The sequence below is a fragment of the Salvia miltiorrhiza genome, chromosome 3 (genome assembly GCF_028751815.1).
Source record: "Salvia miltiorrhiza cultivar Shanhuang (shh) chromosome 3, IMPLAD_Smil_shh, whole genome shotgun sequence".
NCBI classification, from domain to species: domain Eukaryota; kingdom Viridiplantae; phylum Streptophyta; class Magnoliopsida; order Lamiales; family Lamiaceae; genus Salvia; species Salvia miltiorrhiza.
This window is the reverse complement of record NC_080389.1, coordinates 44,164,543-44,179,434: the sequence shown is the minus strand read 5'-3', so window position 1 is coordinate 44,179,434 and position 14,892 is coordinate 44,164,543. Positions and strand designations below refer to the sequence as shown.

Genomic DNA, 14,892 nt, shown 5'->3' with positions numbered 1-14,892 from the left:
GATCGGAGATGAGTTCAACGACGCAAGGTGTTGAGAAAAGAAAGATATATTTAAACCCTTATATTTTGATGATACCAATATCACCCAAAGGTACACTCTAGCTAATGATGCTCCTATGATCCTAACTGTCTTAGTTCGATGTATAGCTTGAAGGATCAAGAAAATTGAAATAACTGAAGACATCATCTCGACTGAAGAAGTGTTTGACAAAAAGACTTCACACGAGTCTAGAACACGCGGAAGATGCAGACACAACTAAAAGCTCCTAACAAAAGGAAAATGCATCAAGAATGACTGAAGAAAGGCCACATGAATAAATTCCAAGACACACCGCAGTCAATGACTTTAAAAGAAAATGTCGTTGTGCCTGAGCCAGAAAATAGACGTTATCTCCCAACGGTAGGATTTGAAGAAGAAGATCTCCGCCAACTGATCGATTCCTCAGAGACGCTTATAAATAGCTCAGAAGATCTCTCAATCAAGAGAGAGAGAAAAAGAGAGAAGAGAAGATTCCGATTCAATCCTCAATGCCAAAGCTACATCAGAAAATCAAATAGAGCTCAAAATTCCTTAAGCATTGAATCGATGAAGAGAGGATTTAAATGTTGTAAAATTAGTTTCACTGATTACTTAAACTCTCTTATTGTAACTAGGATTTTCACATAGATAAATCACTAGCCTAGTTACCGAGTACTTGAGATTATGTACTTAGTAATCCTAGTTGGTATATTACAATACCCCTTTTTCAAAAGAGCGAGAAGAGTGTTTGTAATCGAGCTTGAGACTTAGACCAAGATCAGTGGTTGTTTAGTACCAGTAAACTAAACAGTTAGGTTACTTAGCACCTGCAAGCTAAGTGTGTAAATCCAACTCAATGAGTTGGTTGCTGTAAGGAGTTTCCTTTCAGTATAGGTTACTTTGCACCTGTAAGCACTGCAGATAGGTTTGCGTTGCACCCGTAAGCATCGTGGTTAGGTTTGCTGTGCACCCGTAAGCACATGCCCAGAGTGTTTGTCAGACTAATTATCTGGTCGTGGATGTAGGAACGTTGTTTTTCGAACCATATAAAAATCCCTTGTGTTCGTACTTGCTTTTATATTCATTACTTGCACATATCTCTGTTCCTATAATACTGACTAACTGAAAAGAGTAACTAAGGGATTCTCTGTGAAGAAAATCTTTCAAGGCTATTTTACTAAGTTTAATATTCCGCTGCTAGAGTTATAGGTTTAACTGATTAATCTTTCGATAGTCAGTTAAATAAGTAACTCTAGTATGTTTTTCTTACGACTGAAGCTTTACTTGGACTGAAGTTAATTGACCAGGTCAATTAACTGAAGTCACCCACTGAACCTTTGTTTCAGTATCAGTCGCCACCTCTTGTCAACTGAACCGCACATTTTCAAAGCAGTAAAACTGTCTTTCAGTACAAAGGTGTTTGTTCTAAGTAAATATTTTAAAAATAGCCTACAGGTATATCCCCCCATACACTTGTCCTTTCAACCCTCAAGGACCCAACAATTGGTATCAGAGCAGGTTGTTCAAAAGAACAATTTGTTTTCATCAAAGTTCTACTGAACCAAATTCTGAACAAAAAGGGTTGTCAAAAGATTTCACAAGTTTTCAAAACTTTTTACAGAACTCTTCTTATGTGCTATGTGCTCTTATTTGTCTATGTTCTTTTGCTTATGCCATAGTCACTAATCCGCTCTTTCAGCTCTCTATCTCTCTCTCTCCGAGATCGACTCAACGACTGAAGTCAAGAAGAAAGTCTACTCACACTGATGGCCGGATCAGTCATCAGAAAGGAATCTGTGATCTAAAGATTTTATTTCTAATGGATTTCTCAGTGTATTGTCACGCAGATGAGATTGTTCTAACATCTAAAGGGATGATCAATAATCAATGAAAGGCTAAGGAATGAGGAAGCAAAATGCATCAAGTTCATTCACACACACTCATTCAGCCGGAAGACGTTAGCTCCATAGAAGTCAAGCTTTATCAAAATCTGAAGAAAAAAGAGCTGACCAAGAACCACTTTAGAAGATGTCAGAAATCCAACTGAAGGATCAGAAACATAAGTCAAATCTACCAGCTGCATCTTTCAATTATCTAAAGCAAGTTCATCAACTGAAAGAATGTTTAGTCACCGCAAGTGAACACTCATCAGTCAAAATCACCCCGTAATCAGTTAAGGGAGAACCAGAAGAAGCCACCTAGGATTTCATAAGAGGTATCGACTGATTACAATATTCAGTCGACGAGTAAGTATTTCTATTCCAAACATCCTAAGTGTTGTTGCTAAGTTGAAAAATATATTTTCAACTAAAAGGTGCGAATTTTATTCTAATATTTTTAACCCGCCCTTTTTGCAACTTATGGATAAAAAGATTTTCAAAATTTTTCCACTGTTCACCCACGTCAGCACGTTTTAACTAGCTCCACCTTTTTAGGCTCATGATTTTGACGACTGTTTAATGCGGACGCAAAAAATTTCTTTAATCGAATTTAATGGTCAAATCCGAACCGTCTCTGTCAAATCATTTACCCTTATGCCTCTTTACCTTCTTCACTATTTTACCATGCATGTTCACTTTCTCTCATTAGTCTCTCCCTTACTTTGAAAATTCTCCTTCCATCTGAAAATTTCTCTTTGAAATTTTCTCTCGTCAGACTAACCTTTCATATCCACGAAATTCTTGTGAGATCACTTTCATTTTCTCATAAAGGAATCATCATGAAGCCAGAAGAAAAGAAGACATTGGTTCGATGGAGTTATAATCCACAAGCGCCAAAAGAGCATCTTCTCAACAAGCGTGATGAAAACCTCTCAATGCAAGGGACAGAAGCACTACAGATGGAAGATACAGATCAGTCATGTGCAGCACGCTCTAGATGAGATCCGGACGAAGGCATCATGCCCATCCTAATGACAATCTCAAGGTCGCAAATCCAACCTCACGCACATCCCAAGGACAAATTAGCTTCATCCAAAGTGCTTGGGATGTCAAGTCCTTCAACTGCTGAACAATCCATTATGCAGAAGTATCCTACCCAGTCAGAAAGTTGTGAAACCTCTTTTTCATCTCGAAGTGAGTATGAAATAAGAGTGGTTCGGGAGGAATCATTCTCCCAGGACGTAGGGCTACAGTCTATCTCCAATGCATCTGCTAGGCCGCCCCTACATTTTTCCTTTCACAACCATCATCTCGCTGATTCTTCCTGTCTTTCTCTCCCAAATAAGAATCAGCAGAGTCAAAGCTGTGTGGGCTTAACCTCACAGCAAAGGTTGTAGTAGTACCCTATGGAATCATCTTCCAAACTGCAACCATTCCACCTTCCCATCCCTACCTTGTCTTTTCACACTCATCATCTTCCCACTCGAGTGTACCAGACATACTCTGAGGTATTCCTCACGAATACATCAGCTTCTTCTCTTTCCAATTCATCAACCTTAGAGCCCAGCATTCTTCGCTCTGGAGAAGAACCTTCGCAGCACGAGCCTCTCTCCGAAACCCTGCTCAAGCGTGCTCATCAGACTATTCATCAGCTCTCTTTCACGCTGAAAGTCTCTGAGACCCCTGACCAAGATCTCTATAGCAAAAAGTCTGAGTCCAACTCTTTCTTCATGGACTTATGAACATCAAGAAGATCTGGCCCCACGAGCTTGTGGGATGACTTGCATGCTTTGAAGAAAATGCAAGTTAGACAAGAGGACGTGGATCAAGAAGAAACATCCACTCTTGAACTTGCTGGTCACAATGTTACTTTTACTGAAGAAACTGAAGATGAGCAACACACTGACGAAAAGGCTGCACTAAAACAAAGAAATCTTCAATTAAACAGTGACACTGAAGAAGCACAGCATTCAGAAGCTGCTGCTGATGGGGATGATAATGTTGCCCTTGTTAGCTCTTTCGACTGGTTCTTAGAGGAGACTGAAGTTACCTCTAAAGAAGAAGAAGACGAGATGGATGATGCTCCAGAAAATGAAGACATCACAGAGAAAACTTCCACTGAAGACATTGACACGAGAAGGAACTTGACTGAAACTAATGTTCCTACAGTGGATATGACAACTGAGGATACATCCACTGAAACTTGTAAAATGGTCACTGCTGATTTGCCAACCGAAGCTGATTCATCCAAGGCAATGCCGACCAACTCAACCTCAACTAATGATCAATCATCATCACTTGAGAATCACCAATTGGGAGACAATGGCTCAACTGAAACAAATCAAAAGCCACCTGAAGTCTTCTCCTCCATTCCTACTGCTGCTAAAGAGATGCCTAGAACTGAGGGGGAATTCATCAGTTCAAAGGCAATCAATCCATTCAAAACGGCGAAGAAGTCCTACCTGGAGAAATTGATCTTAGAGAAACAACAACAGATCAAAAATCTACAAAGGTTACTTGAAGAAAAGACTGCATATGCAACGCAACAAGTTCAAAGACTTCACAGAGTGGAAATCCTTGTCGAGGACCTTTTCAGGGACTCCATAAGTGAGAAGTGCATGGTCGGTCAATACCTACGATTTTTAGATAACCAATCAGAAGCAGTGCAAGAGAGTCTCTACACTCACATCAAGACCATGTTACCAATCATCGAAAACTTTCCACAACTTGTTGATCAAGTAATGTTCGCCAACCAAGAGCGCACTGAAGCAAATCAGAGGGAGTTTGAGAGGTACATGGAGATCAACGCACAACTCAGCCATCTGCGCCACAAGATTGCTTCCTTCATCACTGAACAAGATGTCAATCAATCAGTGAGAAATGCTCTTCATGCCTTTACTGTGCAAGAGATGCTACCGATGCAGAAAAGACTACATTCTCTGGAAAAAAATGTCAACGAGATACAGCCTACTGCTGATCACGCCAACACTAGCAATGCACGAAGATATTCTAACTCACAGTGGCTTCCCGAGGTTCATCTTTTTGATGATGCCAAAAAGGGGAAAATGATAAATGAAAGTTCAACTGAAGAGAAAATAAAAGGAAGACTGCGACCCCTGAAGAGCTTTGATTCTCCAGCTCAAGAAATTGAAGAAATGATGGAGTTCATCCAGACCAAGCTCAAAGCCAAAGACAAAGGAAAGCAAAAGCAAGTTTCAACTGAAACTGGAATGGCCTACAGGTCTACATCTCAAGATCAACGGAAGAAGAGGCAAAGAAGTGGTGATGAGGAGAGCCCACATCAGTCAAGGAGACGATTGGAACTAGGCAAGATTGCCTCACCATTTACACCGAGGCTACATCAAGAGCTTCATGCTTATCGGGACTCAGGGCTTCTGATTTCCCATCTTCATGGAAATCAACTAAAGAACCCTGACATTTGGGTTCCAGAAGAGATAAGCAACTGGTGGATAAGAATAAAAGAAATATTCACCAAGTGGTTCATAGCTGCCAAGTTCAACCAGAAGAAACATCAGCCTGATGCTTTGAAATTCTTCATGAGAAACTGGGATGATCAAGCTCAGTTCAAACGACTGGAACAAGCAAGGAAAGCAGCTAAGATGGCCTTTGTCCCTCCTCTGCTTCTCAACATCATCACACCTCCAAGACGAAAATGACTCACTGACATAGTCATTATTGAACGAGAAGTATGAAGTATCAGTGAAATTTGGAGAATCACTGATCCAGAACTCTATGCTCAACGGAGAAATGCCCTCTACCAACTCTACCACGTTAAACCGTAGAGTTTATAGGTTTGCTTGTACAATTGCCTTAGGCAGTAAGGAAAATTTCTCACCTACTAAGTACAATGTACTCTTTGATAAGCATTCTCGTCTATTCATTTGAATACAAGCTCTTTTATCTCCTATTACCTTTGATTGTCAAATATCTGGCATACTTTCTTTTGTGTTCTGGTACCTCATCCTGCTGAGGTTGATTTGTTAAATGTGCATATGTTCTATCTGTTTACGCTTTTCAATCATATGAGTTGCCTGTGCTTTTGATTCTTATGTGCAAGGTTTCGGCAACATCAAAAAGGGGAAAATTGTTGAGAAAAGAAAGATATGTTTAAACCCTTATGTTTTGATGATACCAAAACTACCCAAAGGTACACTCTAGCTAATGATGCTCCTATGATCCTAATTGTCTTAGTTCGTTGTATAGCTTGAAGGATCAAGAAAACTGAAATAACTGAAGACATCATCTCGACTGAAGAAGTGTTTGACAAAAAGACTTCACACGAGTCTAGAACACGCGGAAGATGCAGACTCAACTAAAAGCTCCTAACTAAAGGAAACTGCATTAGGTATGACTGAAGAAAGGCCACATGAATAAATTCCAAGACACGCCGCAGTCAATGAAGAAGTCAAAAGCATTGACTTTAAAAGAAGATGTCCTTGTACCTGAGCCAGAAAAGAAACGTTATCTCCCAACGATAGGATTTGAAGAAGAAGATCTCCGCCAACGGATCTATTCCCCAGAGACGCCTATAAATAGCTCAAAAGATCTCTCAATTAAGAGAGAGAGAAAAAAAGAGAAGAGAAGATTCTGATTCAGTCCTCAATGCCAAAGCTACATTAGAAAATCAAATAGAGCTCAAAATTCGTTAAGCATTGAATCGATGAAGAGATGATTTAAATATTGTTAAATCAGTTTCACTGACTACTTAAACTCTCTTATTGTAACTAGGATTTTCACATATATAAATCACTATCCTAGTTACCGATTACTTGAGATTATGTACTCAGTAATCCTAGTTGGTATATTACAATACCCATTTTCAGAAGAGCGAGAAGAGTGTTTGTAATCGAGCTTGACACTTAGACCAAGCTCAGTGGTTGTTTAGTACCAGTAAACTAAACAGTTAGGTTACTTAGCACCTGCAAGCTAAGTGTGTAAATTCAACTCAATGAGTTGGTTGTTGTAAGGAGTTTCCTTTCAGTATAGGTTGCTTTGCACCCGTAAACATTGAAGATAGGTTTACGTTGCACCCGTAAGCATTGTGGTTAGGTTTGTTGTGCACCCGTAAGCACATGCCCAAAGTGTTTGCCAGACTAATAATCTGGCCGTGGATATAGGAACGTTGTTTTCCGAACCACGTAAAAATCCCTTGTGTTCTTACTTGCTTTTATATTCAATACTTGCACATATCTCTGTTCCTATAATACTGACTAACTCAAAAGAGTAACTAAGGGATTCTCTGTGAAGAAAATCTTTCAAGGCTATTTCACTAAGTTTAATATTCCGCTGCTAGAGTTATAGGTTTAACTGATCAATCTTTCGATAGTCAGTTAAATAAGTAACTCTACTATGTTTTACTTACGACTGAAGCTTTACTTGGACTGAAGTTAATTGACCAGCTCAATTAACTGAAGTCACCCACTGAACCTTTGTTTCAGTATCAGTCGCCACCTCTTGTCAACTAAACCGCACATTTTCAAAGCAGTAAAACTGTCTTTTAGTACAAAGGTGTTTGTTCTAAGTAAACATTTGAAAAATAGCCTACAGGTGTATTCCCTTCCCCCCTACACCTGTCCTTTCAACCCTTAAGGACCCAACAATTGGTATCAGAGCAGGTGAAGTTCGCAATCTTATTTGTGCTTAACCCAAACTTTCAACCATCTCAAAATTCATAAAGAGAAAAAAATAATTAATGCTCAGCCTTTTGCCAATTCTACGTCTATTTTGATCAACCAAAAAGAAAACCATGATTTAATAAGGAAAACTATTACTTACTCCTCCGTCTATAAAAATTAGTTTTTTTTTGTCATTTTAGAACGTTCATAAAAATTAATTTTTTTTAAAAAACTTTATATCATATGGTGGGCCTTTTTGTACCCACCCACGATACAACTAATTAATTATTATTATTAACTTTATTTTTTAGTGAGACCCCTCAACTCATAATATATTTAACTATTTTTTTTTAAATTCGTGTAGTTCCCTTCTAGAACAATTTTTTTTGGATGGAGAGAGTATTTTCAAAGTCTATGAATGTCACTTTGAATTAATAATGGGTCGGATGATCCCTATTTGTAGTTTTAGAATATTGAAGAAATTGTTGTTTGCTAGATTTTAAAATCAAATGAAACTCTAGCTAGGAGTTTGCAAATACTTATCCTATTTAGAGATAAAGATGCTGGCACACATGTTTTCTTTTTCCATTTATCAATTTGGGCTTAAACAATTTAACAGGGCTAGTCATAAATAATATTTTGACTAAAGGGTGATGCCAATGTATGAGATTGGATGACATAACTTGCCGCAAGTTATCAATGTATTAACATATTTATGGTTCTTTACCCATCTACATATATATATCTCCTTGCATGTATTTAATATCTCCTTTTACTATCTATTTAATGGTGCATCAAATGAGATGAGAGTTTCACATCAGAAACAGCCATGCATCCTCTTCCTGCCTTTCTCATCATCATCACTGCTTTACAATTCCTTGTATTTTTGGTGTCTTCATCTTTTGCAGGAACAGCTTACGCTCACAATCTCAGTCGTAGCAGTTTCCCGCCTGCTTTCATATTCGGAGCTGCCTCCGCTGCCTATCAAGTACTCCATTTATTAACCCTTTCAACTTTTTTTTCCAATGCTTATTAACAGGCTATATATATATATATATATAACCTAACCCTATATATATATATATATATATATATATATATATATATTTACGTGTAAATAGACGAAATTTTAGGATTCTTAATTTTAATTATCCACAAATTTTTATTTGTGAATTCAAATACACGAATATAGTGCTAGTCTGAGTTTTACCATGGCGAATAATTTACAAACTAACTTGGCTTTTAAATAACATATTATTGTACGTCTATATAATATACGCGTGTCAATACTACGGGGTAAGGAAAAAACTATGTTGTATTCATAAGTAAAAAATGACATCGTTCTCCCATTCAATTGATATAATTACATTTATATTTACGTATGTTTAGGAAAAGTCAAAATTGTGTCGTTTTGATCATTTATCAATCTAGCCATATTGGGAGGTTCGATAGATACGTAAATATCAATTTCGGGAATAATGAAATTTCGTAGGAAAAATCGGACGAACAAAAATTCGTATGTTTTGATTCAAAAATAAAATAAAATTAAAATATGTAATAGGATATTTGTGAGTGTCCTATTAGAATGTGTAATTAAAATTTTATTTTTCAATTTTCTCATTTTCTTATTATCGATTTTCTTTTTATATTAAAAGTATGAAGGCGCTGCATTTGAAGATGGGAAAGGACCAAGTATATGGGACACTTATAGCCACAAATATCCAGGTGTTTATATCATTTTTGCAAAGTTTTTTGTTTATCAAAACAATGTTGTCTTCCTAGTTATGCAAAACTTATATGTTATGTTATTTTTTTAACATTTAAAAATAAAAAATAACAAGTCAATTTGATTTTTAATATTCTTCTAGTTTTATGTTAAGCTTATTATTAAAGAATCAGTTAGTTAGCTTTAAAATCTGTTTTAGCTAGTTTTAATCTGTTAAGCTGAGTCAGCTAAAAACAATTAGTAGACTAGTCAAAGATAGTTAGGTTAGCTAGAACTTTCCTTCTTTGTATAAAGCATCGAGCTTTAGTTTTGTAAGCCCAAGTTTTCAGATCTAAATGAAAAATATCTTCTACATCTCTACTGCTTTGCTTTCTTCTCTATTTCCCATGCTTTCTCTATATTCTAAAATAGTGTGCACACTTTATTAAGTGTGTTAATCGAGAGTGTGTTGTGAGCGGAAAAAAAAAGTCCCATTATTTATGTTATTGTGAACGAAGAAAATAATCCACGGTTAGTATTTGATATAAATAAGTTGAGGTATTGATATTAAACAAATAAGGAATAGTGTATAAAAATAAAAATTATATATTTTTATGGAAAGAACGAAAATAAAAAGTGTGTATAATTTTATAGGACATAGGTTCCAACATGTTTGAAACAGATAAATTAGTAATTAAATCAAATATAGAAAATAACCCCCTAAAAAAATCAAATAGAGGGAAAATACTAAGTTAATGTGTAAAGACGTCTTTAATTTAATCCATTAATTCTTAGTATTAAGTAATTATATATATTCACCATTTTAGCGGAAAATTATTATAGGATATGGTTATCCTTTTAATATATAGACGAATAATCCACGCTTGAATTTAAAAAATCCTAAACATGTAAAACTAACTTATAAGAGTGTTTTAAAATCCAACCTCTAAACAAACAGTTGTTAGTGCTTACATTTTTATTTGAATTTGTACCTACGAAAAGATACATATAATAAGGACTAAGGAACTGCTTTTCATGCGAACACATATACCTATGCTTACCATCGTAACAGTTGAACTATTATTTTTGTATATGATTTAATTATTTTTGTATATGATTTAAATTTGTTGCGACACCTTTGTAGGAAAAATAGCTGACAGGAGCAACGGTGACGTGGCCAACGACTTCTATAATCAATATAAGGTGTTATAAGTTTATTCCTTTTTTCTTTTTCTTTTTCTGTTTTTTTTTTCTTTTTTTTTTTGTGGAATTGATTATATAATTTAAACAAAAGATATAGGTATTCTCATTTTATTTTATGGCTTAAGCATAATGATGCAACCAAGTAAATTATCTGACTTAGTGATTGTTTAGCTTGGTTTAATTTGTTAGTTATAATTTAATTGTTATGAATTCAAAGTTATGTCTAGTTTGCTACAATTGTATCTAACTTCTCTCTAAATTAGTCTAATCAAATTAGCCGCATTGTAAATGCAACTTGTATCTGGAATCAAAATTAAGTTAAAAGATGTGTCTGTCTGTCACAAAATAAATAATATTGAGGTTTTACTCACAAATTAAATCTTAATAAAGCCATAGAATTCATCTCTTTTTAGGTTTCGAGAGTAACTTCCTTCCATACTCTTTTATGCTGTATTTAGTGTTTCCCTAATTACATTGCATTTTATCTATTGTAATTTACCCAAATAACAAAGAAAAAGAAATATTGAATGGAGTGGTTTTAATTCACGCCTTCGTAGAAAAAAATTATAAGCATCAATTCGATCAACAATCTAGCTAGAATAAATAGTAATAGTTCAATATATGCCAAAATGATTTTTACTCAGAAGTATAATAATATTTCTTGTTTTGTCAAATCAATATCTAGAATATACTTTTTTTCGCGTGTCCTTTAATATTATTTAAATGGCATTTTAAACTTTTATTTTATCTTTTATTTAATTCCACTTAATATTTTAAGTTCATTCATTAATTGGGCGTTGTCAATGGAATCCTAAATTGGCAGGACGATGTGAAGACTTTGAAGAATATCGGAGTGGATACTTTTAGAATGTCTATTTCTTGGCCACGAATATTACCTCGTAAGATAATTATAAAAGTACTTTTATCATCTGTTTTATTCTTTTTTTTTTTTGTTGATAGGTAACATAGTAAGCTAATCATTTGTTTACTTTGATGGATTGAAAATTTAGGAGAGATATTCCAATGTCCTTGATTATTTCTATTATTTAATCTAATTTTGCTTGATTTATATCCCATTAAAATGATGAAATTAAAAAAATCATACTCTTGAAGATAAAAATATTCAATCATACATCTTCTAATCATACAAAGTAAACGCCCCTTAAAAAAATGAAATGAAAAAAATATACTCCCTATTATCAGGTGGGAAGCTAAGCGCGGGAGTTAACAAAAAAGGGGTTACCTTCTACAACAATGTATTCAATGAACTGCTTGCAAGAGGTAAACGAATTTAATTTGTTACCATTAAATAAAGTTAATAACTGTACTACTTTTATTCTCTACTTAAATTAAGTTTTAATTAATAATTTTTCTTTTATTTTGGATAAATTTGAAGGTATAATTCCATTTGTGACAATATTCCATTGGGATGTTCCTCAAGCACTAGAGGATGAGTATGAAGGGTTTCTAAGTCCTCTAATTATGTGAGTGCATTTCACAAGATATTGTTTCTTATAATTATATGACCAACTTAGTGCATACATATATAAGAATTAAGTAAAATAAATATTTTGGTGACAGTGATGATTTCAAAGACTTTGCGGAGTTATGTTTCAAAGAATTTGGTGATCGAATTAAGAATTGGATTACATTTAATGAACCATGGACTTTCATTAACGGTGGCTATGTTGGAGATATTCTTGGAAGCCTAGCACCAGGAAGATGCTCCGATAGAGCCAAATGCGCACAAGGAAATTCAGCAACTGAGCCTTACATTGCTGCACATAATCTACTTCTTGCTCATGCACAATCTGTCAAGCTATACAAACAAAAATATCAGGTTATTAATTACTATTACTCATCCTTATATACTAGCTTTCCCCGTCCACCATATGAGTATCGATTTGAAAATGACACAGATTTTAAGAAATTGATTAAGAGTGTGTGAATGGAATAAGGGTCCCACTTTTATTGTAAGTATGTAAGTAAGTTGTGTGGGGTATACTTGCCAAAAAAATGAAATTGGTACTCATTTGATATATAGACGAACCAAAAATGAAATATAAATACTCATAATTAGGTGGACGGAGGACGTGGAATATTTTATTATCTTTGTGCACATGTCAATATATGATGGTAATAAAAAAAATCTGTGTACATCCAGATGTATCCATTCTAATTAGGATGTATTAATTTTCAATTAAATTTATTAATTTCTTGTTATTTATTAATCACAATTTAAGAATCATTAGGACGGATGTGTCGTATATTCGGATGCATTATTACATGTTTTGACATGACATAGGGAGATCAAAAGGGAAAAATAGGGATAACTTTAGTGTCAGATTGGATTATACCATATTCAAAAAGCAGGCTTGATGCTGAAGCAACACAACGAGCACTTGACTTCACTTATGGGTGGTAAGTAAAACTTAGTTTCAACTTTCTTTTAAAGAGGTGGTCTTGGGTACACTTGAGTGTACCGTACACCTGAATTGATCCATATCCAGATCCTGATCCGCATTCTGATTCAAATCTACATACTGATTCAAATCGTGTAAATGACACTGTTCAGTTATACAAATGACACTACTTTTAATTGACACTATTCTGTCATACAAATGACACTGCGTATAAATGACATTATAACATTGTAAATGACACTGTGTATAATTGACATTATTCAGAAATATAAATGACATTTTCTGTAATTGATACTATAAGATTGTAAACAATACTATATTATTTTAAATAACACTATAAGATTGAAAATGACACTATAACATTTTAAAATGTTAAAGTGTTATTTATATAGTTGAATAGTGTAAATTATAAGCAGTGTTATTTGTATAACTGAATAGTGTCATTTGCACGATTTAAGTCAGGATGCGGGTTTGGATTAATATACGGGTCAGAATTTGGGTACGGGTCAACCCGGGTGTACGGTACACCTGGGTGTATAGGAGATTTTGTGTTTTTTAAACTGAAGAAGTATGTTAATGGTATATGTCACTTATATATTTTTCATCAATATTATATCATTCTTAGGTTTATAGATCCTATAGTTTATGGGGATTATCCAAAGATAATGAGAAGTATTGTGGGAAACCGATTGCCAAAATTTAGTGAGGAGCAGAAGGCATTATTGAAGGGATCTTTTGACTTTTTGGGATTGAACTATTATACTTCAGATTATGTAGTTCATGAGTCATCTCGCAGTGGAAATATCAGCTATACATCGGATATGATGGCTCGCTTTACAAGTATGTTTAAAGATATTTTAAAATTAACTTTTAAATTATTTGATCCGAGCGTAACTATTTGACTGATTCAATTAATTTATAGGACATTCGATCATTGTGATTCATATCTTTGTAAGTGTCCAAAATACATTTCAAACGTGGTATATAATTATATGTGGCCATCGAACAATGATTGGCATACATTTCATTGATTTCAAATCTAATATGCCATGGCACATCGGCCATTGCACAATGATTGGGGTACATTTCGAATGTGTGTGTATATATATATAGATAGATATATGGTCCATTGCACAATGATTGGGAATCTGGGATACATTTCAAATGCAATATAAATATGGCCCATCGCACGATGATTGGCATATGTAATGCTCCTTCATCCCAGTAGGTCACACAAAGCTGGTAAAATTGGTTCGACCCCATTCGTAAATTTAGGATTGATTGAACTTGATAAAATAAGGCCTAAAAGATCAAGTCTAAAAAACCCTCTAGTCGATGGGACTTTGGGGCTAAAAAAAGCTTGAACTTTTTAGCTTGCTCGATTTTTAAATTTTTAAATTTATTATTAAAATAAAGTTTTATATAAAAAAGAAAAAGAAAAAACCCGTGAAAGCACAAGGACGCAGACTAGGGGCCCGAGACTCGAGAAGGAGCTCGTTAAAAGAAAGAAAAAAAAAATCCAAAGGAGGAAACGCAGGAAGCCTAAACTTCAGCGTACAGAAACTCAATCGCAAGAATCGTCCATCTCCATTTCATCCGACCAACGTCCTTTGGAGATATTGTTCATAACACAGATACTAGCACTTCCGCTATTATCTATAACAAACTCCCTCGGCTTATAACCCATTTCCTCCGCATTACGGAGTCGACTCTTTATGCTGTCTTCCAAAGGTTGTGGGACGCGCGGACGCTCCATACCCTTTGGAGGACGTCCCCGTCGTTTAGGCGGTGCTTGATCAACAAGCAATTGCATTCCCTGGCTAACCTGCTCCTCTAACCGACTAATACGACTAGCAAAATCTGGAGTAGGAGAGTCTTTAACATTCTTCCCAGCCGGGGTCTCCATCTCAAGCTCCTCGTCCACCTCCTCGTCACTATTAGCCAGCTGAATAATCTCAGCCATCTCGCCTGATTGCTCCGCCGCCACCAAAGGGGCTAAGTTCCCAGACTGTTGCTTTCCCGTGGTC

The 14,892-nt window shown here is 35.3% G+C and overlaps 1 protein-coding gene across 1 annotated transcript; it reads left to right on the top strand.

Moving 5' to 3' along the window:
- Window positions 1-5,766: 5,766 nt before the first annotated feature.
- LOC131018853 (beta-glucosidase 12-like) lies at window positions 5,767-14,229 on the top strand. Its single transcript, XM_057947552.1, has 12 exons — window positions 5,767-5,872; window positions 5,977-6,066; window positions 8,338-8,522; window positions 9,190-9,259; window positions 10,384-10,442; window positions 11,266-11,341; window positions 11,646-11,723; window positions 11,839-11,926; window positions 12,024-12,282; window positions 12,748-12,863; window positions 13,491-13,705; window positions 14,141-14,229. Exons 1-12 carry the CDS (start codon window positions 5,767-5,769, stop codon window positions 14,227-14,229), a joined length of 1,431 nt encoding a protein of 476 aa, XP_057803535.1.
- Window positions 14,230-14,892: the final 663 nt, after the last annotated feature.

Coding starts and splice junctions, on each gene's coding strand:
- LOC131018853 (XM_057947552.1), top strand. CDS start 5,767: ATGTACTCTTTGATAAGCATTCTCGTCTATTCATTTGAATACAAGCTC. Junction 6,067..8,337: donor GATACCAAAACTACCCAAAG/GTACACTCTAGC, acceptor GCATCAAATGAG/ATGAGAGTTTCACATCAGAA. Junction 12,864..13,490: donor CTTGACTTCACTTATGGGTG/GTAAGTAAAACT, acceptor TATCATTCTTAG/GTTTATAGATCCTATAGTTT.